Source organism: Felis catus, chromosome D1, assembly GCF_018350175.1.
Source record: "Felis catus isolate Fca126 chromosome D1, F.catus_Fca126_mat1.0, whole genome shotgun sequence".
In the NCBI taxonomy this organism is placed as follows: Eukaryota; Metazoa; Chordata; class Mammalia; order Carnivora; family Felidae; genus Felis; species Felis catus.
This window is the reverse complement of record NC_058377.1, coordinates 114,949,427-114,968,501: the sequence shown is the minus strand read 5'-3', so window position 1 is coordinate 114,968,501 and position 19,075 is coordinate 114,949,427. Positions and strand designations below refer to the sequence as shown.

Sequence of the window (19,075 nt, the reverse complement as noted above, 5' to 3'; positions counted from 1 at the left end):
AGCACACCAGTACATAAAACATAAAAAGCTCAGTTGCAGCCAAGCGTTTGCCGCGTCCGTGTGTGAATTCCTGCTCAAGGTCGTCGCCTTTGCCCGGTTAACACACACGCACGTGGTATACGCTCACATAGACGTTTCTGTTAGTTTTCGGCGGGGCATTCGAGCACCTGCTGTGGTGCTTCGTCCAGACGGAACTCCTGGAGGGACGGGAAGCCGAAGCTGCGGCCGCACGTGGGTGCTGGCACGCCTGCTTCCCGCCGCGCAGACGTCAGCCCTCTGGCTCACTGCCCTTCACGCCCCGAACAGAGCCGACCGCGTGTGTCAGCGTCTCCCTGCCAGGGTGCCCCAGGGGCTGCTGCCCGCACGTGCTTGGGGTGGGAGCACCCCCCCCCCCCCCCCCCCAGCCCTCGTCCTCGGGTGGATGGACATCACCGGACGGTGGTTTTGCGTTGCGGGGGTCGGGGCTGTTGGGATGTAGTCCTCAACTCTGGGGCAAAACCTCTGAAACGCTATTGTTCCCCCAGCGGAAGCCGTCAGCTGTGGTTTAGCGCTTACTCAGTCTGGTGTGTGTTGTGCAGACTAGTCCTTGCACTGGTGTTTCTAGAGCCTCACTCACCCTTCCTGGTTTTTTTGTGACTTCGGTTCAGAATGAAGCCACAGCTCGGTCCCGCATTGCACGGACGCTGGGCCTCCGGGGTCCCGTCCGCGGGGCCTGCACCCCGTCAGTGCACAAGCCTGCGGACCCCTCTCTGGGGCTGATGCGTGCAGACATCGGGGTGGCCACTCTGTCGCTCTTCGGAGACCCCTATGAGCTGGACCCCTTTGACAGGTAACCGCAGGGAGGGGCTTCCCCCTCTTTTCGTGGACAGTGGGCCCCAGATCCCACGTTTGTAAAGAGAGGGTAACGGTTCCTGAGTCTCCCACCCTCGTCGGACCCCCCCAGGTGGTGCCCAGAAGGGACACCGTAGGTCCTCAGCCACTAACAGGGAGAAAGGTGTTCTGCGTGTCGGTCCCTGCTGCCCTGGGCCCGCCCAGAGGTGCATGCAGCTGCTGACACGAAGCTGCTACGTGGGTCCCGTGTTCGGGTTTGGGGCACAGGTGCCGCCATGTGTGTGGTTGACAAGGGGTCTCCTGGGCCTTCCGTGGGGGTCACCGCTCCTGTGGCCCGTGTGCTCTCTCCAGCAGCGAGGAGCAGTCTGCGGACCCTGCTTCCCCTTTGAGCGCCAAGAGGAGGGTTCTGTCCCAGTCGGCACTGCGCTCTCACCGGCCCGTGGCCAGGCCCGTGTCCGTGGGGCTCTCCAGGTGTGTGCCAACAGGGACAGTGGTCGGGGGGGGGGGCTGGCGCACCTCCTCTCCCAGGGCCCCTCCCTTGACCGTTTGTCGAGGACGTGCCACCGTAAAGGGCACGAGGAGCAGGAGGAAGGCTGCAGGTGCTTGAGGCTGCTTCTGCCCGCCCACCTCTGTCACGGGACTGCTATCCAGGGCGGCCACCCCTGGCTGGGTGCTTTCCTTCTATTTCACTCCTGATTTAAAAAAAAAAAACAAAAAACGAAACAAAAAAAACAACGAAACCAGTAAATAGCCTGCCTGTTGGTAGCAGTTGGGGCCAGAAGCACCAGAGGATTTCACCTCCAGGCAGCCTGCTTGCTTGTCTTTTGTCAGAGCTGCTGGGGGCAGGGGTGTCTCATGCCCTCCCCACACCGAGGTCTGGCAGGGCTGGGACCTGGGGGGCGGCAGGGGGGCACGGGGAGGCAGCAACGGGTCTGTACCTGCAGGAGGAGTGTTCCTGCTGCGGCGCCCGAGCCAGAGGTGGACGAGGCCCCCGTCCCAGACCTAGTGGGGAGCATCCTGTCGGGCCAGAGCCTCCTGATGATGAACGGTGCAGACATCACCATCCACCGGGACGGCTCCCTCAGTGCCAAGAAGGCAGGTGAGGAGGCCTCTGCATGACACCCAGTGGAGCCTGCGGGGGCGCCCTCTCTGCCTCGATGCTCGGGGCGGTTGAGAGGGGCATGTGAGCCACGGGTCCTGACGAGACCGTTGAACTAAAATAGGTTTCTGTTCAGAACGTACCTAAAAGCAGTTTTCTGCGTGAGGTCATGCTTCCGTTAAGTCAGCATCGCTTTCTGAACAGGGTTTGCAGGCTGAGTTTAGATGATGGTGGGGTCTCCGGGCAGCCCACAGACCCTGCGTGGCTGGCATGTGGCTGGCATGTGTTCTCTCAGAGCCCACGGAACCAGCTGCTGTGGAGCCCTCCCCTGCACATCCGGGCCCTAGAGGGTGTTCGGGGTTGGGGGTGCCCAGCCATGGGGGGCAGGGCAGTGCAGAGCCGGGTGGCCCCTCCTGGGCCTCCCTGTGTAACAGGCACAGGCGCTTCCAGCGGCCAGTGAGCACTGCTCGTGGGTGTGGCCGGGGGCCTCTCACCCCGTGCCCCCAGGAGCACAGGACTCTAGCCCAAGGAGTGAGTAGGGATAGGAATTTAAAAGCCCAGCTTCTAAGAGAAAGTCATCTCGATCTGGACCAACAAAATGACCGCTTTTTAAAGGAGGCAGTGGAAACTGATGGCCACTCACTCTCGTGTCTTTCAGCACCCGTTTCCTTTCCGAGAAGCTCAGGCGCTCCACCCCGAGGGGGCAGAGGCCCCGGGGCCTGCCTGCTGCCCGGAGCGCCACGCTCAGGCAGCGGGCTCCAGAGTGCGGGGCTGCGCTGCCACGGCGGTCCCACCCCCTCCTGCGTCCCCGCTCTCACCCCAGCGGCAGCCGTGAGACTGGACTCCTCCGTGACCCCTCCGTCAGGTCAGGCTCAGAACCTGTCAAACGTAAGCAGACCTGGCTTAAAGCACAGTGACGCCCCTGGATGTGATGGCGACAGCAGGCACGCTCGGCCCCTTAGTTCTATGTCCTCTAAGACCTCGGGCAGCTGCTCTCACTTGCCGCGTGCCAGTGCGCTGCAGGGACAGGCCGTGAAGCCAGCTCCCAGGAGGCCCAGCATCTCAGAGCTACCCAGGATACCGAAGGTCAGAAGGGAGGACGGTGGCGGCCGGCGGGCGGATGCGGCCCCTGCCAGCGAGCAGCGCGTTGAGATCCCCAGCTCCTGCATCAGCCGGCTCACGGGCAGGGAGGGCCCCGGGCAGCCCAGCCACGGCGCCCGTGCAGAGGGCGAGCCCAGCAGCAGGGGCCCACAAGAGCCTGGCACACACTCAGGGGGTGGATCCCAGTCCCCCGCCACGCTGGGACCCTCAAAGGGGAAGGGTGTCAGCTCGACCTTCGAGAGCTTCAGGATCAATATTCCCGGGAACACGGCACATTCCGGCAGACTCTCTAACCCCGGCTTTTGTAACACGTTCCGGCCTGTCGACAATAAGGTGCAGAGGAAAGAGAACCCCGCTCCCCTCTTCTCCATCAGGAAGGCCAAGCAGCTCAAGAGCGAGATCTACGACCCCTTCGACCCCACAGGCTCGGACTCTGGTTCCGCCGGCAGCAGCCCCGAGCGCCTGGGCTCTGGCCTCCTGCCCTCTGAGATCACGCGCACCATCTCCATCAACAGCCCAAAGGCGCCGGCGTTGCAGACCGTGCGCTGCGTCACCTCCTACACGGTGGAAAAGGTCTTTGGGACGGAGCCTGAGTCCCCTCGCGGGTCCTCCGCCAGCGCGCTCGAGCTCCGGGGCGAGGGGGCTGCCGAGGGTTCCTCCGACCTGGAGCGCGAGGGCCAGGGCGTGGCCTCCAGGGCGCAGAGGCCATCCCCCCCAGAGCCGTGGGAGGACAGGGACCAGCTGCCCTGCAGTACCTTCTTTGGCTCCGAGGAGCGGACGGTGACCTGCGTGACCGATGTAGAGCCGGGGGCACCACCCAGCCCGGGCGCCCCGCAGACAACTACCCACAGGGTTGTGGAGCTGAGGCCCCCATCCTGCTCCCGCTCCACATCCAGCTCCCGTGGCAGGAAGAAGGCCAAGAGGAAGCGGGCTGAGGCCAGGGAGCACAGGAGGACCCGCTCCGGCTCCCGCTCTGGGGAGAGGAGCTCACGGTCGGTGTCTCCACCGGTGGCTGAAGGGCACCTAAAGAGGCAGCAGCCCAAGGCCCGGGGCCGCAGGTCCTCCAGTGACCACTCCAGCAGCCACGAGCGAGCCAAGCGGAAGAAGGTGAAGGATGAGGGCAGGAGGAGGAGGAGGGACTCTTGGGGACGCGGCCGGCGGCGGTCACGGTCCCGGTCCCGCTCAGGCAGCCCCGGCAGCTCCTCCCATGAACGCAGGGAGAGCAGGAGGAGGAAGCGGAGGCGGTCGGGGTCCAGGTCTCGGGGGAGGGAGTGCTCCCCCCCCAGCAGCCTGGAGAGGGCCCGGAGGCACCGGCACACAAGGGAGCGGAGCCCCCGGGAGAGGAGCCCTCGGGAGCGCCCCCGCGTCAGGTGGAGCTCCCGGGAGCGGAGGAAGCGCAAGTCCGGGTCTCCACGGTCGCCGAGCACGGAGCACAGGTCCCGGGAGCATCAGCGGCCTCGTTCCCATGAGAAGCGGCCGAGGCCTCGCTCTCCTGAGAGGAAGTTGGTGCCCCCTCCCCAGGAGGAGCAGAAGCCCGACAGGGAGCAGCCGGCCAAGCCACTGGTCTCCGTGGGAGCAGACGCCTCTCCAGCAGGGGCCGAGGCCCACAAGGAGGCCCCGGATGTGCCCGCGGAGTGTCCACCCGAGGACCTTGATTACGGGGACTCTGTCGAGGCCGGGCACGTCTTTGAGGAGTTTTCAAGTGACGCTTTCTTCCTGCAGCTTGATGACATGAGCTCTCCGCCCTCCCCAGAGAGCACAGATTCCTCCCCAGAGCGAGACTTCCCACCCAATCCTGTGGTGCCCCCAGCCAGCCAGCAGCAGGACCCTGCCCTGGTGGCTGTCATCAGACGCGAGGTGGCACTGATCCACGATGATGAGGCTGCGCAGCCCCTGCCCCAGGCACAGGGCCCCCAAGAGAAACCCTTGCTCCAGCAGGATGCTGCTGGGGCTGCCACGGCGCCCGGCACCCTGGGAAGCCAGGCTGGGGTTGGGGTGCCTGCGGGGAAGGAGGAAGGCGCCTCTCAGACCCCCTTGCTGCGGGCGAAAGCCCTGGTGAAGAGAGTCACCTGGAACCTGCAGGAAGCAGAGACTGGTGTCCCTGCCGAGGAGCGAGGCCTGCGTGAGTAGGGTGGCAGGGTGGCCAGGGCAGCGTGTGAGGATGGGGGTGGCCCGGAGCGGCCACCAGTATGTGGGGGCGGTCTTCTCTCCCTGGGTGGTACGTGGACCTCTTTGGTCACTTCAGTAGCGTAGGCCATGGGGCAGGGAGATGGCTGCAGCCTGGCCCGTGGTCCTTGCTGCTGGGATGCTTTTCTGGAATTTCCCAGCCAGGAAGCAGCCTGTGGCCCAGGGGTAACCACAGAGCACCCACCTCCCGTGTTGGTCCTCAGGAACGCCGCTCCACAGGCCTCAGAAGCCCCGAGAGGGGGCCTGGGAAACAGAAGACGTGGGGCCCTCGGTGGTGTTCCAGCAGGCATCCTTCTCTGAGCCGCCTGCCCCTGGCTATGCACATGCAGAGTCTGGCTTCCCGGACGCCGAGCCCTCTCAGGTAGGTGCCTGGGCCGGAGGGACGCGGTCGTGTGCCGGGGCCACACAGGCTGTGCCGGGCTGAGGCTGAGGGACTTCCCCCTCTGCCGGGGATCTTCCTGCCGGGAGCCTGAGATCTGTGCTGAGTGATCTGCATTTTTGCCCAGGTTTATACCCCCAACCTGCCCACCGCCCCAGCTCTCCCTTTGAGTCTCCCGCCCTACGTGCCAGCCAGCCAGCCCACGGTCCAGTTCATCCTGCAGGGGAGCCTCCCGCTGGCGAGCGGTGGGGTTGCACAGAGCCCAGCCCCGGCGCCCACTGCCCCGACCACGGCTTCAGAGCCAGCCGGCCACGCCACTGTCGCTGGCAACTCTGAGGAGAGAGCAGCTGCTCCCAGGCCTGCCGCGGAGAAGGCCAAAACCGAGGAGGTGAGTGTCCGTCCTCCTTCCTCAGGGGCGGGCTCCTCTCCTTAAAGGGTGCCCCCGGGGCCGGGTGGTCACAGGTGTCCTTGTTCTCAGTACATGAAGAAGCTGCACACGCAGGAGCGGGCGGTGGAGGAGGTGAAGCTGGCCATCAAGCCCTTCTATCAGAAGAGGGAGGTGACAAAGGACGAGTATAAGGACATTCTCCGCAAGGCAGTGCAGAAGGTGGGTGTGGGCGCTGCACCCTGGTCAGGTGTCCCCGGGGGCGGGTCTGTGCTGTCTCCCGCTGATGCGGGCTCCGGAAGGTGCTCCAGCCCGGGGTTGTGCAGCCAGGCCTGGGGCAATATTGGTGTGACCTGGCCACCAGGGGCCGGTTGTGTCCCATCACCCTAGCTCATAGGTGCTCAGGAAGAGTAGACAGTGTGTGTGAGGGGACGGAACAGCATCCTTGTCACTCGTTAAATAGGCTGAGTGGCAGAGGGTAGTTAGCACACCGAGCTTGCAGCCGGGAGGAAGACAGGACCCCGGGAGGTGGGCAGTTCTCAGGCCCAGGGTGTCAGGTTCAGATCTGGAGCCCACTGGCTGCACCACTCGGGCTTGGAGACGGACCCTCAGCAGTCGTGGGAGGCAGGTGGGCAGGTTGTGCCCTGTCCCTTGTGATGTGGACTCTGAGGGCCCATGACCACTATGGGGACATCTGAGTAAACTGTGCCTCCCCACCACCCCCTGCCCCCCAGATATGCCACAGCAAGAGCGGGGAGATCAACCCCGTGAAGGTGGCCAACCTGGTCAAGGCCTACGTGGACAAGTACAGGCACATGCGCAGACACAGGAGGGCTGAGGCCGGCGAGGAGGCACCCCCCCAGGGCACCGAGAGCTGAGCCGGGCACAGAGCAAGGGGGCACCAGTCCCCATCCCCGAGCCACTCTGTTGGGAGAGGCAGGAGCAGACAACTCTGGAGACAGCCATCACTCCTGTGTTCAGGGTTCCTGTGACCACACGTGGTCTGTGCCCCTGTCTTGCTCACGGTTCAAAACTGGACTTTTTTATATGTATATTATAGATACACACTGTTTCCATGGTGTTCTAATTTATCAAAAATGGATTATCTTTAGAAACTTCTTGATTGACTCAGTATTTGAAAGGTGAAGCCTTTGGGATCAGGAGGGGCCAGGGGAATGCAGGGGGGCTCCCCGACCCAGCTCACAGATGGCCTCATTTTATTTTCTATCCTATTAAGGGAAGGCCCTTCCCACGTTTTCTGTTTGATGTTCTGTAAATGACGCGGTTTGCTCCCTCCCATGGGGCAGAGCACAGCGTTGGTGGATCTGGAAGGCAGGAGAGCCCTGCACACGGCATAGAGTCGGCCATTCACGCGTCCCCCTCCCCAGCACACCTGGCAGGAGCAAACACCTGCTGTCCCCAGAGCATTTTGTATTCTGAGTAGAGTTTGTTGGCTCTGAAGCGTGTGGCCTGTTTCTTCATTACGAAGACAGAAAAGGACGGGTGTGTGGGCGGGTGAGGGGTGGTCACCTCCCTTCCGGGGCATGCGCGGGGAGCCTCGAAGTCTGGGGGGCCCCTTCTTGAGTTCCGGCCCCACCCCTCAGCCCGCCCCTGCTCAGGACACCAGCGCTGGTTTCGTGGTTTGCTTTTATTGGACTGCAGAGGGCTCTGGCGCTTAGGCGGGCTGTTCCACCTCCATGAGGAAGTGCTCCAGGGCCTCGTAGAGGCTGTTGCAGCTGGACAGGCAGAGGCCGAGGCTGCTGCTGTCCAGGGAGGACACGCCTTCTCGCTGCACGTACTCCAGGTGCGCCCGGCACAGCCACGGCTCCAGCTGCAGGGAGGATGTCGTCAGGCCAGACGGGCTGGGCTGCCTGCGGCCCTGCCCACGGGACCCCGTGCCTCACCTTCACCAGGACCAGGCTCTTCTCCTTGGGCCTCCCAGCCGACAGGTCCTGCCCAAAGCCCAGGTAGATGGTGTAGTGCGGGGAGCGCCGACGCCGGCAAGCCCGGAACTCTACCAGCTCTGTAGGGCAGGGCTGTGGTGAGCAGGACGAGGGCAGGAGAGGGGCCGGGGAGGGCAGCGGCCCCCGCCCCTGCCGGGTGCATCACTGACCTCGGAAGAAGGCGCTGAAGTCGAAGATGGGGGTGTCCTGGTTCCTTTGCAGCAGGCACGGGGGCGTGGAGGGGCTGGCGGAGCCCAGGGGCCCGCCCACCTCCCAGTAGACCTTGCATTTGCCCAGGCGCCGCGCCCACAGCCTGGGCCCCCGGAGCTCCAGCTGCAGGCCGGGGGCCACGTGCTGCAAGAGCTTCTCTGTGTAGTGAAGCTGCTTCTGGTCCGGGAGCTCCGCCGGGCTCGGGAAGGCCACGTGCTGGGGCTCTGCGGCCTCGGCGGCTGGGCTGGGGGACCCATACAGAAACACGAAGCTCGGACGCCTCACCGTCTCCTGCAGCACTGTGCGGCCCTTGTACATGATGGTCACCTCCAGGGCCCCCGGGCTGGGCTCTGCCTGTGACCCGATCTGTGAGCGGCCGGGCCCGGCCACGACCTCACCTGCCGTCCGGATGCCAGGCGCCGCCTCCCGTGGGGGCTGCCAGGGCTCCAGGGCTGGGGCCGGGCCTGCGTCTGGGGAGGAAGGCGGAAGCTGGCACCGGGTCCCCCAGCCCCTCCCTCTTTCACGCCCTGCGCCCGACTCCTCTCACCTGTCACCTGGGCCTGCTGCAGGGCCTGCAGCCTGGGGCTGGGGGCTGTCTCCACTGCCCTAGGCAGGTATGGCACCATGTTGGGGAGCGCTGGGCCTGAGGAGGGTGACCGAGGAAGCAGCTGTACTGGCCCAGCTGTGGCTGGCACTGTCTCTACTGGTTACCCGCCCCTCCCCTTCCCCTTTCTCTACAATGACTCTGCGGTCCTGCCTGCTCCTCCCCCTGGCACGGGGCCCTGCAAGGTAGAGCACTCCCACCCAACCCAGCGTCTCACCAGGGACCTCCGGGGGGATAGGGTCCAACCCCCATGCAGCTTCCAGCAGATGGTCCTCCAGGCAGCTCTGCTCCAGAGCCTGGAGCAAGAGGTCCCCAGCATTGCCAGCAGGGCCCAAAGGGGAGCTGGGGGCACAGGGCTCAGAGCTCAGCCTGGGCCCCTCCCTCTCAGCAGCAGCTCCCGCCGGGCACGGCCTAGGGAGCCCACCCTGCAGGAGAAGGGCCAGCGTAAGCATCTCCTGGCTCCATCGAGGAGTGGAGACCCCCACCTGGGAGCCGGGAGGCCAGAGCAACCTTACCATCAAGGGTCGGGCGTCTTCCGGGGCCTTCTCGTCCCCCTGGTTAGTGCCTGGGCCTTCTGAGGGAGAACTGGGATGAGACTCGGAAATTGGGACACTGGGTGTGGATGCCCCCGACCCCGTCCCCTGCTAGTGCCAGCAGGCCACATAAGCTTTCCCCGCCCTCCCCAACCGGGCTCCAGCCTCTTCCAGGCCAGTTTCAGAAACCACAGATCTGCCCAGTGCAAAGTCCCAACGGGTCCTGGCACCGTGGCTCCGCCCTGGACGACCTGCCTCCCGCGGGCTCCTCACCTCTCCACCCCGGTGCGGAGCTGAGCGCGGAGCTGAGCGCGTACACCTTATGCGGGTCGGTGGGGTCCCCCGAGTTGTCTTGCAGCATCACAAAGCGCTGGGTGCTGTGCAGCGCACAGCGGAAGTTGGTTTTCCAGCTGGCGCGGAGCGGGCCTTCGGAAGCCAGCTGGTCACTTCCGCTGTTGCTGGGCGGCCACCTGCCGCGGGCCACGGCCCAGGCCTGGGGTCAGGGGGAAGAAGGTGTGAGCTTGGGGGCGCGGGCCGGGGCCTGGGCCGGCCCTCCCTTCTGGCTGGAGGCCCACCTTGAAGATGCGCGCGTCGGCCTCGCCCAGGTCCTTCCGCGCGAAGTGCTTCCAAGGCACGCGGAAGCGCGTGCGGGCCGCGTCCAGCCACCGCAGGCCTTCGTAGCGGCCGCTGCCGACCTCCCCCAGAAGCCAGTCCGCGAACCGCGGGCGCGGGGGCCCCCTGCGGGCGGAGGACCGGCGGGGTCAGGGCGCGGCGGGCCGGGTGGCGTGGCCGCGCACCCTGGCGGTGGGACAGGCGCTCACCTTTCGGGAGCCGCGGCCATGACTCCCTCCGAAGCCCTGGGCGGAGGGGGCGGGGGGCGGTGCTGGGAGGGCTGGGCACGGGTGACAGGGGCTCCCCGCGTGTCACCGAAGATGTCGCAGGCGTGGCCCCGTTGTCAAGGTGTTGGGACCACAGACGCGGGGGGAGGGCTGATGGCCACGACGTCGCCAAGGAGTGGGATTCTTGCCGGCGGCGGCCGTGCTGTGATCACAAATGTGCGGGATCCGAGCGGCCGCACGCATGAAGTCACAGGTGTGGAGCCAGAGCCCAGACGCGGCGCCAGGGCTCTGGCGGGACCCTGCGGAGACACGACGGGACGGCCGCTCGCGGGGGGCGGGGAGGGGGGCGCGCCCGGGACGCCAGGAAAGCGAAACCTCCGGCGGCGGGAAAGCGAAACCGCGGGCGGCGGGAAAGCGAAACCTAAACCTTCGTGGGGCGGGAGGGGGGAGGCCTCCGCCGGCAGCGCCCCTACCTCTCAGTCCCGACCCGACTCCCCCGGCCGGACCCTCCCCGTCGCCGCGCCGCGCCGCTCGCCCCACACGTACCTGGGCGCCGGGTCACCGGGGCGGGCGGTTCGTCTTCCCGGGAGGCCGGGAACCAGCGCTTTTATGGAGGCGAGGCGGGGGCGGGCCGGGGGCGGGTCCGGCGGGGGGCGGGGGGGAGGGGGCTGCAGGTGCAGCCGAGGAAGTCACGTGCTCCGGACGACGGTGCCCCAGGCCCCTCGCGCCAGCTCCTGGGTGCGGGCGGGCGTCGCGGAGGGGCGGCGGGAGGGGCCGGCCCTGCGGGGTCCAGTCACTCCTCTCCCTCAAGGCGCCTCCCGCACATGCCGCCGGCCGGGGGCCCCTGGCGACTAGCGGAGGGGCTGGGGGGAGGCGCTGGGGAACCTCGCACGAAACCCGGCGCTTCTTTTCTCAAGGAAAAGTGGGCAAAGGGAGACAGCGTGGGGCATGTGGCAGCTGTACGGCTTGGAGTCTTGATGGGAACTGTTCAGACAAGAGCACTCGAGTGCCCTTGAGAAGACATTTGCAAAGAGATTCGTGATGACTTTTCATTAGGAAAAACACTGACGATCCAGAGAGACAGTGTGTGGTGGCCTTCAGAGAGGAAGTCCTGCCGGCGGTCCTCCCCTGGGGAGGCCAGTAGAGGGGGCTCTGTCCCTTACTCCGTGGTTCTGGTTCCCCTCGGCCTCTGATTGTAGCCGACCGGCCCCACCTGCCATGCTGGCCCACGGCCTGGGCCTGCTGCCCACTCCCAGCTCCTGTCACCCCAGGCAAGCCTCTGCTCAGAGCCACAGGTCACAGCCCAGACGCCAGGGCCAAGTGCCTCAGAGCACGGTGCTTGCTTTCTGCACCGAACCTCACCGAAACACTGGCTGTGACCCCCTGGAAGGTCCCCAGGGACCTTGCTCTCCAAACTGAGTTCCTGAGGGCGGCTCCTCAGTTTCCCCAAGGCCAAGAATCTGCATGTCGTGTCGGGAGGGGGGATCCACAGCGCAGGGTGCCCCCCCTCCAGCGCGGTTAGACCAGGAGAGGAACTGGGCCACCAGCTGGCACCGGCCTGGGAAGCCCCTTGGCTGGCAGGCACAGCAGGTGGTTTACGGGAAGCGGCCTCGCCCGGCAGGCAGGGGCCGGGGACGTACCAGCATATGGGCCGCGCTGTCACCTCCCACCGGCGGCAGCTCCAGGGGGACCCTGCGCGCCCCGGCCGCCCATCGACTTTGGCGCAGCCGAGCTTGGAAATCGTCGCTTTATTGTGCATGGTGCAGTGGGGGTGGGCGAGCAGCCCAGCCGACCTCAGGGTGGGCCAGCGAGGGACGCAGGGAGCCCAGCTACACGTAGGTGGAGCTGGCGTCGTCGCGGGAACCCCCGCCCGGGCCCTCGGCCTCGGCCTCGGCCTCGTCACTGCTGTCCTCGCTGCCAGAGTCGGCAGCGCCGGCCGCGTCCGAGGCGGGCGTGTTGAGGACCACCACGTCGGCCTCGGCCCCGATGTCCTCGCCAAACCACACGGCCTTGTAGCCGCCCTCGGGCCGCCGCTCCTTGGTCAGGATGGACCTCACAGCCGCGGGGCCGCCCCCATCCCGGGCCACCTCGGGGGACTCGGAGGCAGGGTCCAGGGACTGGAGGCTGGGGGGCTCCAGGGGCGCAGGCTCCGGGGCCACAGCCGGGGTGGGGGCAGGTGAGGGGCTGGGAGCCGGTGCCCAGTTGGACTCTTGGGGAGCATGGAAGGCCTGGTTGTCAAAGCCCAAGAGCTGGGGGTGCTGGTGCTCCTGGGGAGGGGAGGGGCAGCCAGGACATCAACCAGGACCCCAGGCCTGGGCTGGGCCCCACCCCTGGTGCCCTCCCCAGAGACAAGGATCCAGGCTCTCGTCCTTCCTTTCTCTGCCTCTTTCGGCCTCCTCCCCGTTCCGTGGGCTACGGTGTCTGCACCCCGTGTCTCCTCGCCTCCCTCTCCTGCCCCTTTTCCGTCTTCCTCTGTCCCCCTCTCCATCTTTCTGTGGCTCGGTCCTCACCTGCACAGCCCTGTCTCCTTGTCTTTCTCTGTCCCTGTCTCTCTCTTCCCCTGTCCCTGTCCTGCCTGCTCCCCCCCGGGCCCCGGGGCCTCACCTGAGCTTTACCAGAGCAGCACTTGAACCGGTGGCCGTAATGCTTATGGACGAGGATCAGGAGGGCGATCAGAGTCAGAACCAGCAGCGCGCCCAGCACCCCGCCCAGGGCCGCCATCTCCATGGTGGAGAAGCGCTGGTCCTCAGTGTGGCCGACACCTGGCTTGCTGTCCCCTGCCGTGCTGCCTCCTCCAGGCTCTGGCGTCCCTGCGGCACCGACAGCCACTTACCGTTGGCGCCTCTGGCTCTTCCCAGCCTGCACCAGGCTCTGGACGCCTCGAGCGCGAGCCGGGCTTGGCGTCCTCCCAGAGCTGCGGTTCTGGGGAGTGGGTGCTACTGACACCCCAACTAAGGGGCTGTGTGTTCCCAGGGGCCCTGGGGGGGGGCAGGCTGCTGAAGGGAGGCAAGGGAGCTGGGGATCCGTGCCCCCTGGCTCCAAGGGGAAGGCAGGGGCCTAGCACCCTAGGAAGGCGGTTGAAGGCAGTGCTGGGGCCTGGAATTGTGGGGCTCCTCGATCCCAAATCTGGCTTCTGCCCCACCCTCCACACACCTTCCCAGTTTACCTTGTTGGGGCCCCCGAACCCGTCTCTGCCCGGACCAGAGCGGACTCCCTTGCGGCCTACGGTCGGCGTGGTCCTGCCAGGCCAACCTGGGGTGGAGCCTCCCTGCTGTTATTCCCAGGACCACTCACGGTATGAGTCAGGGGGCATCCGGGTGACTCTAGGGCAACCGGGAGGTGCTACCTGAGGGCTGGGGGGCCCCGCTGGGCCCAGGGGACATCGGCTGAGAGGTTCCTGGCTTCAGCGTCTGTGTTGAGCCCCCGCTGGGTGAGGCTGGTGGGAGGGAGGTGCCGGTTCCCACACTGGGGGGCCTCCCAGGCGTAGATGAGGCAGGTGGCCTCAGAGTTGTGCCCGAGGGAGGGTGCGGGCCGGTGCTCCACCCAGAACGGGTCGTGGAGGACCCCTGAGAGGGCCCCGGGGGCCTGGAGGCTTCCGCAGTGGTGGCTCTGCTCGATGTTCCTCCAGCCTCTGGGGATGTGGGGGGCTCTGGGGGACCTGGGGGCCAGGGGCAGGATGCGGGCTTGCCTCTGCCCCCAGCGTGCCTGCCTCAGGGAAGGCACCGCCCTGGCTGTGGCAGAAAGCCCCCCCTCCCGCCGCTGAGCCGTCCCCCGGGTCCCCCGGAGGCTCACCTGTGGGGGTGGGCGCCTCCCCTTCTAGGACCTGAATTTCCGCCACTGTGGTTGCTCCACTTGCGGTCACTGTGTTCGTGGCCTCGACCTGGGGCAGAGAGGGGGCTTGTCCCTCGAAGGCCCCGCCTTAATCCCTGCCCCTCGGAGAAGTCCCCCTGCCCTCACCTCTGCATAGAAGACCCCCTCGTCTGCCAGCAGGGCAGCGGTCACCACGGTCTCGCCGTCCATCCGGAAGTTGGTGTTATTGGTGATACGATAGGTGGTGGCGGAGTCCAAGTCCTGGACACTGTCCCAGTGAGTCCTGGGCCCGGACTGCCCCCACTGCCCCCCAGCCCGCCCACAGAGGGGCCGCTGCCTACCGGGAACTCAGGGTCCCAGGCCCAGATCCTCAGAGGCTGGGAGGGGGAGGCCGCGTCCCTGACCGGGACGCCCGCGCCAGAGCCGAGCGCCACGGTGCCGCGGTACCGGCTCTCGGGGAACTGGAGCAGGCTCCCGTTGGCATTCCGGGCCTCGATCGTGACCCGGGTCACCGAGTAGCGGGCGTGGTCGGCCTGCTCGCCCTAGGGGTGGGGGAGGCCGCGGTGACCAGCAGGTTCTGGAGGGGCGGGCGCCGCAGCCCGGAGCTCGGGAGGGGCGCTTGGAGGCCTGGCCGGGGGCCCACCTTGACCAGCAGAGTGAAGGTCTTTGGGCTGCGGACGACCCCGGTCATGGTGAGGTTGCCCGAGTCAGCGTCTATGGCAAACGTGCCGTCGTCTCGTTCTGTGAGGGTGGTGGCAGCGTCTGGCCTCTCGGTCCCTCTGGAGGCCTGAGGCCTAGAGTCCCAGCTGGCTCTGCCCACCCGGCAGGTGCCCCTGGGGCTTCCTCCGCCCATGGTGGGGATGGGGTCCCGGACGTCGCGTGGGGACAGAAGCAGGGCTGTGGCGCACACTCACCACTCACGATGCTATAGAGGATGCGCTGGTTGATGCCCCAGTCCCCGTCCACGGCATAGATGGGCCCAGGACGCAGGGTGAGGGGGCCTTGCTGTGGGAACGGGGACAGGAGGAGGCACCATGGGGCTGGTGTGACGGCCCTAGCTCGCCCCCTCCCGCTCCCCTCAAGGGGGCAGCTGGCCGTCTCTCACGACTGCTGACCACATCCTCTGGGACCCGGCCAGTTCTGATCGGATTGATCCGAACAGCTCGAGTTTGGAGAGGCAGCACAGGCGCGGGACAGGAAGAGGTCACACAGGGTCTGGGCTCAGGGATCCTCCGTACGGCGGGAGGCCCTGGAGCCCGCGTCCAGGCCCCGCTGCCCTCCGCTGCCTCAAGGTGACTCTCGGGGCCCAGAGGGGACAGTCAACCGGTCAGAGAGGCGGCTGCCCCCTGGAGCACCGCCGTGGCCCCTCCAAGCCACCACCCTCTGGGTCTCCAGGGGCTGTCTGGCTCCACCCCAGGACAGCTGAGCCTGCGCCCTCCCTCCAAGGTCAGAGAGGCTGTTCACGTCTCCCCATCCCGGGTTGGGTGCGACTGGCTTTCGAAGGGATGTCCACATAAAAACGACAACCAAACTTGGCACCCAGGCCACTCCCCCGGTGCCCATTCTGCCCCTCCCTGCCCCCAGTACCAGCGTGTGCCCTGTGGGGACAGCCCCGTGGTACTCGGCTTGGATGCAGACGTAAGTGTCTGAATAGGCACAGGGCAGGAACCAGGGGGGCCGAAGGTCAGCAGGCTGCACCTCCAGGATCACGGTGGCCGTGGCCGTGTGGCTGGGTGCCACGTTCTGCTCCTCTGTGTCCTGCAACAGCCGAACCCGGCCGGGTCAGGCCCGGGAGCCCCGGGCTGGGGGCGGCTCAGGTGGGGGCTTGAGTGCCCAGGCCTGCTTACCCACACCAGCAGCTGAAAGGTCATGTTCTGACACCGGTAGAAGTCCAGGGACCGGTCCAGCCGCAGGGCGGGGAGGTTGGTGCCCACCAAGGAGAAGAAGTTACTGGCGCCCTGGGGAGGTGGGAGGGGGATGGGGCTCAGCCTGAGACCCTGGGAGGACCCGGGGCGGGGCGGGGGCCGAAGGGAGGGTCGGGGGCTGGTGCGGAGGCGGGGGACACTGACCGGGGTCACCTCCTGGAGGGTATAGAACAAGATGTCACTCTTGTCGGGATCGTGGGCCTCCAGCTTGGTCTCAGGGACGACGATGGTGTTCACTTTAGTGTCCTGGGGGCACGGAGGGGGAGTGGTCCAGCTGTACCCCTGCCCCCCCATGGACTGATCTCTGAGGCCAAGCCACGGCCACTAGCTCTCTGCTGTCCGGCCCCTCGCCCCTGGCTCCCCTCACTCACCTCAGAGACATTCTCAACCTTGGTCACAAAGGGGAACACGGGTGCGTTGTCATTGATGTCCAACACCAACACAAACACCCTCAGCAGGGTCACCTAGGGGGACAGGGTGGCGGTCAGCTTCCTCCCCGCAGGTCCCCACCCCAGCGGAGGGCCGCTCCGATGGCCTGGGGTACAGTTCACAGGGACTGCGGACGGACAGCAGGAAGCGACTACTGAGCACAGGAGGTGGTGAGTACCCTGGAGAAAAGTAACCGGGCACGGGTGGGCGGGGCAGGAGGGTGGCCAGCGAAATCCCGACTGAGAGCGATGGTGAAGCAGTCGAGTTGCCTCGAGAATAATTCTCAAAGGAAAAGGAAAACAGAAAGGAGAACACACAGGTTGAAAGCGGCCTAAGAGGGAGCGCGCGACTCTTCATCTCGGGGCCGTGAGTTCGAGCCCCACGTTGGGCATAGAGACTACTTAAATAAATAAACTTTAACAAGAAAGAAAGAGGGAGGGAGGGAAGAAGGGAGGAAAGAGGCTTGAGACACAGAGCGGCCAGTCTCATTAGGTGGCCACCCTGGGGTCTTGACTCAACAGACTGGGAAAGACCTCCACTGCGGGGAGAGGCGGACATCGGGGGTCTTGTGATGCCGAGAAGTTTCTTTTTCCAGGTGACAACAATGTGACGGTCGTGTCTAAGAAGGGTCCTTGTCTTTCAGAGACTCGTCCCGAGATACTTGTGGGCGGTGTGCCATGATGTCTGTGGGGGACACCCACAGGCCTCGAGGACAGGGAGAGTGGACAGTGGTTCCTGTGAGCTGACAGGTGCATGGGGCTGGGGTTGCAGCTTGGAATAGACTGGTCAAGAGATGGTGAGAGAGGCAGGCAGGTGCACATCCGGGGAGAGGGCACAGGGCCAGCTGGAGCGGGGTCGGGGTCCATGCACCCAGCCTTGCCCACCGCACAACGCACTTGGCCTTGGCTCTAAGTGAGAAAGCAGCCGGGGGCGTCCAGGGCAGGGATGGGCCGCTTGCTTGATCACATCGTCCTGCCACGATGAGACTGGACTGGGGTGGCCAAGGCCGAGAGGGGAGCGAGCAGACCAGTTGTCAGTTTCTAGAAAGGAGATGCTGGTGGCCAAGGGTCTGGTCAGCTTAGAGTCCAGCTTGAGGCAGAGCGACCAGATTTGCTGCTAGACGTGAGGGGGCAGTGGGGGGCGAAGGAACCAGAAGGGTGACGCTCCTCCCGTGTTGGGGGGGGGGTCTGGAGCCCAGGGCAGCGTCTGGGCTGGAGGAAGTGTGGGCGCCAAGCCGGGAGGGACTCTTGAAAACACGCCACAGGGTGAGGTCACCAGGGAGTGGCCCTGGACCAGGCAGAGTGCTCTGATGTCACAGGGTCAGGGTGGCAGCACAGGCTGGGATGGGGGGGACTCACCACGGTGTCACCTCTTCTGCACTCCAGCTGTGCCTGCAGCGTCGTGTGCTTCTGGGGGGGTGGGGGACAGACAGGCGTCAGAGATCACCTGCCCCACCGATCGCAGCGCGCTGGCCCCGCTTCACAAGCGAGGAGACAGGCTGAGAGGGTCAGGCGCTCACCCGGGGGCCCCGGCATCAGTGCTAAGCCCAGAGGTCACTCGGCGCCCCCAAGGGCCCCACGCCCCCTGGGGTCTGTGCTCCACGAAGCCTTGAGGCCCAAGAGGGCTGGGTCATTGCCGGGCGGGCACAGAACCGTCAGGACCCCTGGACAGACTGAAACCCAAAGACCCTGGAAAAGCCGTTCTCCGGGGGGGGGGGGGAGTGTGGGTGCCCGCACAGGTCCTGTGGAGGGAGAGCCCCCCAGCTGCCCCAACGGGGGTGCCCCGCCTAGGCCCGCCATCCACACCTCGTAGTCGGGAGTCACATTGAGGAACAGCTGAGTCCCCTGGATCCGAAACGCCAAGGGGGTGGATGAGGGTCCGAGGGTCACCTGCTGGCCTTCAGGGGCATAGATGTCAGCCAGGGGCTCGCTCTGATTCGCGTTCTCCGGGACTTCGAAGTAGGTGTTGCTCACAGAGCAGACTGGAGAGTGGGAGAGGAGGGGTCAGTGCCCTCCCGCCACCCGCCTGCTGCCCAGCTCCACCGCCACCGCCCCGCAGGTACCCTGGGCCTGGGCCGTGGCCACGAGCAGCGGCAGCAGCAGGGCCCAAGCCCCCATCTCGGCGGCCGTCCGCCAGCGGGACCCTCTGAGCCGCTGGTGCTGGTGCCTTCTCAGGCTGGGCGACCTTCGCCCCTGCCGGGCACCGCCCCACGTTATGATCCTTTACAAGCCACCGGCCTCCACCAAGGGGGCTCTCGCCGGCCGCCTGGCCAGGCCCTGCCCGTGGCCAGGAGGGGAGACCTGGTGGTTGCCCAGCTGGGCCACATGTGGGGGCCCACGGGGGCTCAACTCACAGACGCCAAAGCGGGAGGCGGAAGTCGCTCAGAGAGCTGATCAGGGCACCGTGGGCCTGGCTGGGGGAGGGGGGTGGGGGGGGTGGCTGGGGGTATGCCTGGGGGGGGCAGAAGCTGGGGCAGGGCGTTAGAGCCTGGAGGAGCGGGGACTGGGGCGGGGCCTCAGCCCTGGCTCCTGTGTCTGCTGTGCCCACCCCCCAGGCCTGCTGCCCCTCTGCTGGACGCTTCTGCCCGAATCATCTGGGAGCCAGCTTCAGGGCCCAGGTGCTCCCGGCAGGACCACCCTCTTCCCACACCAACCACCTAGGTCCGGAAAGAAAAGGTTGTTTGTGTCCGGGGTTACCCCTGCCTGTCTTGGAAACAAGCCATTCTCCTCCAAGGGGGGCTGGGCAGGGCCACCATGATGGGGATGGCATCAGGCAGCTGCAGGCTCCTGGGGGGGCAACC

General features: G+C 66.2%; 3 protein-coding genes across 13 annotated transcripts in view; 1 reads left to right on the top strand and 2 right to left on the bottom strand.

Annotated features, from left to right (window-relative positions):
* The window catches only part of PHRF1 (PHD and ring finger domains 1), a 30,328-nt gene extending 22,885 nt beyond the window's left edge, over positions 1 to 7,443 (top strand). For 8 of the 10 annotated variants that reach the window (XM_045039758.1, XM_023240255.2, XM_045039757.1 and 5 more), the window contains 8 exons: positions 648 to 829; positions 1,183 to 1,302; positions 1,776 to 1,930; positions 2,589 to 5,153; positions 5,422 to 5,579; positions 5,725 to 5,985; positions 6,076 to 6,204; positions 6,717 to 7,443. In XM_045039758.1, coding sequence (XP_044895693.1) covers positions 648 to 829; positions 1,183 to 1,302; positions 1,776 to 1,930; positions 2,589 to 5,153; positions 5,422 to 5,579; positions 5,725 to 5,985; positions 6,076 to 6,204; positions 6,717 to 6,860 — 3,714 coding nt within the window. In that variant the 3' untranslated portion in view covers positions 6,861 to 7,443. The remainder of the gene's footprint in view (positions 1 to 647; positions 830 to 1,182; positions 1,303 to 1,775; positions 1,931 to 2,588; positions 5,154 to 5,421; positions 5,580 to 5,724; positions 5,986 to 6,075; positions 6,205 to 6,716) is intronic. The other 2 variants (XM_045039759.1, XM_045039756.1) reach the window with 1 other exon arrangement.
* Positions 7,444 to 7,612: 169 nt separating this feature from the next.
* On the bottom strand, positions 7,613 to 10,750 carry IRF7 (interferon regulatory factor 7). 2 transcript variants are annotated; one of them, XM_011287173.3, is made up of 10 exons: positions 10,658 to 10,750; positions 10,094 to 10,410; positions 9,848 to 10,010; positions 9,546 to 9,765; positions 9,255 to 9,313; positions 8,957 to 9,164; positions 8,683 to 8,778; positions 8,096 to 8,605; positions 7,887 to 8,005; positions 7,613 to 7,813 (listed from the first exon to the last, which is right to left on the bottom strand). In XM_011287173.3, exons 2-10 carry the CDS (start codon positions 10,111 to 10,113, stop codon positions 7,658 to 7,660), a joined length of 1,551 nt encoding a protein of 516 aa, XP_011285475.2. In that variant the 5' UTR covers positions 10,114 to 10,410; positions 10,658 to 10,750; the 3' UTR covers positions 7,613 to 7,657. The 2 variants fall into 2 exon arrangements, with proteins under 2 accessions (XP_011285475.2, XP_011285476.2); XM_011287174.3 differs by having other exon boundaries at positions 9,255 to 9,310.
* Positions 10,751 to 11,844: 1,094 nt separating this feature from the next.
* CDHR5 (cadherin related family member 5) lies at positions 11,845 to 18,464 on the bottom strand. The gene is made up of 15 exons (XM_019812879.3): positions 18,338 to 18,464; positions 18,081 to 18,256; positions 17,634 to 17,684; positions 16,218 to 16,310; positions 15,991 to 16,092; positions 15,769 to 15,879; positions 15,509 to 15,679; positions 14,836 to 14,926; positions 14,565 to 14,662; positions 14,263 to 14,463; positions 14,069 to 14,182; positions 13,904 to 13,991; positions 13,458 to 13,769; positions 12,716 to 12,921; positions 11,845 to 12,378 (listed from the first exon to the last, which is right to left on the bottom strand). Exons 1-15 carry the CDS (start codon positions 18,390 to 18,392, stop codon positions 11,941 to 11,943), a joined length of 2,307 nt encoding a protein of 768 aa, XP_019668438.2. The 5' UTR covers positions 18,393 to 18,464; the 3' UTR covers positions 11,845 to 11,940.
* Between the last annotated feature and the right edge of the window lie 611 nt (positions 18,465 to 19,075).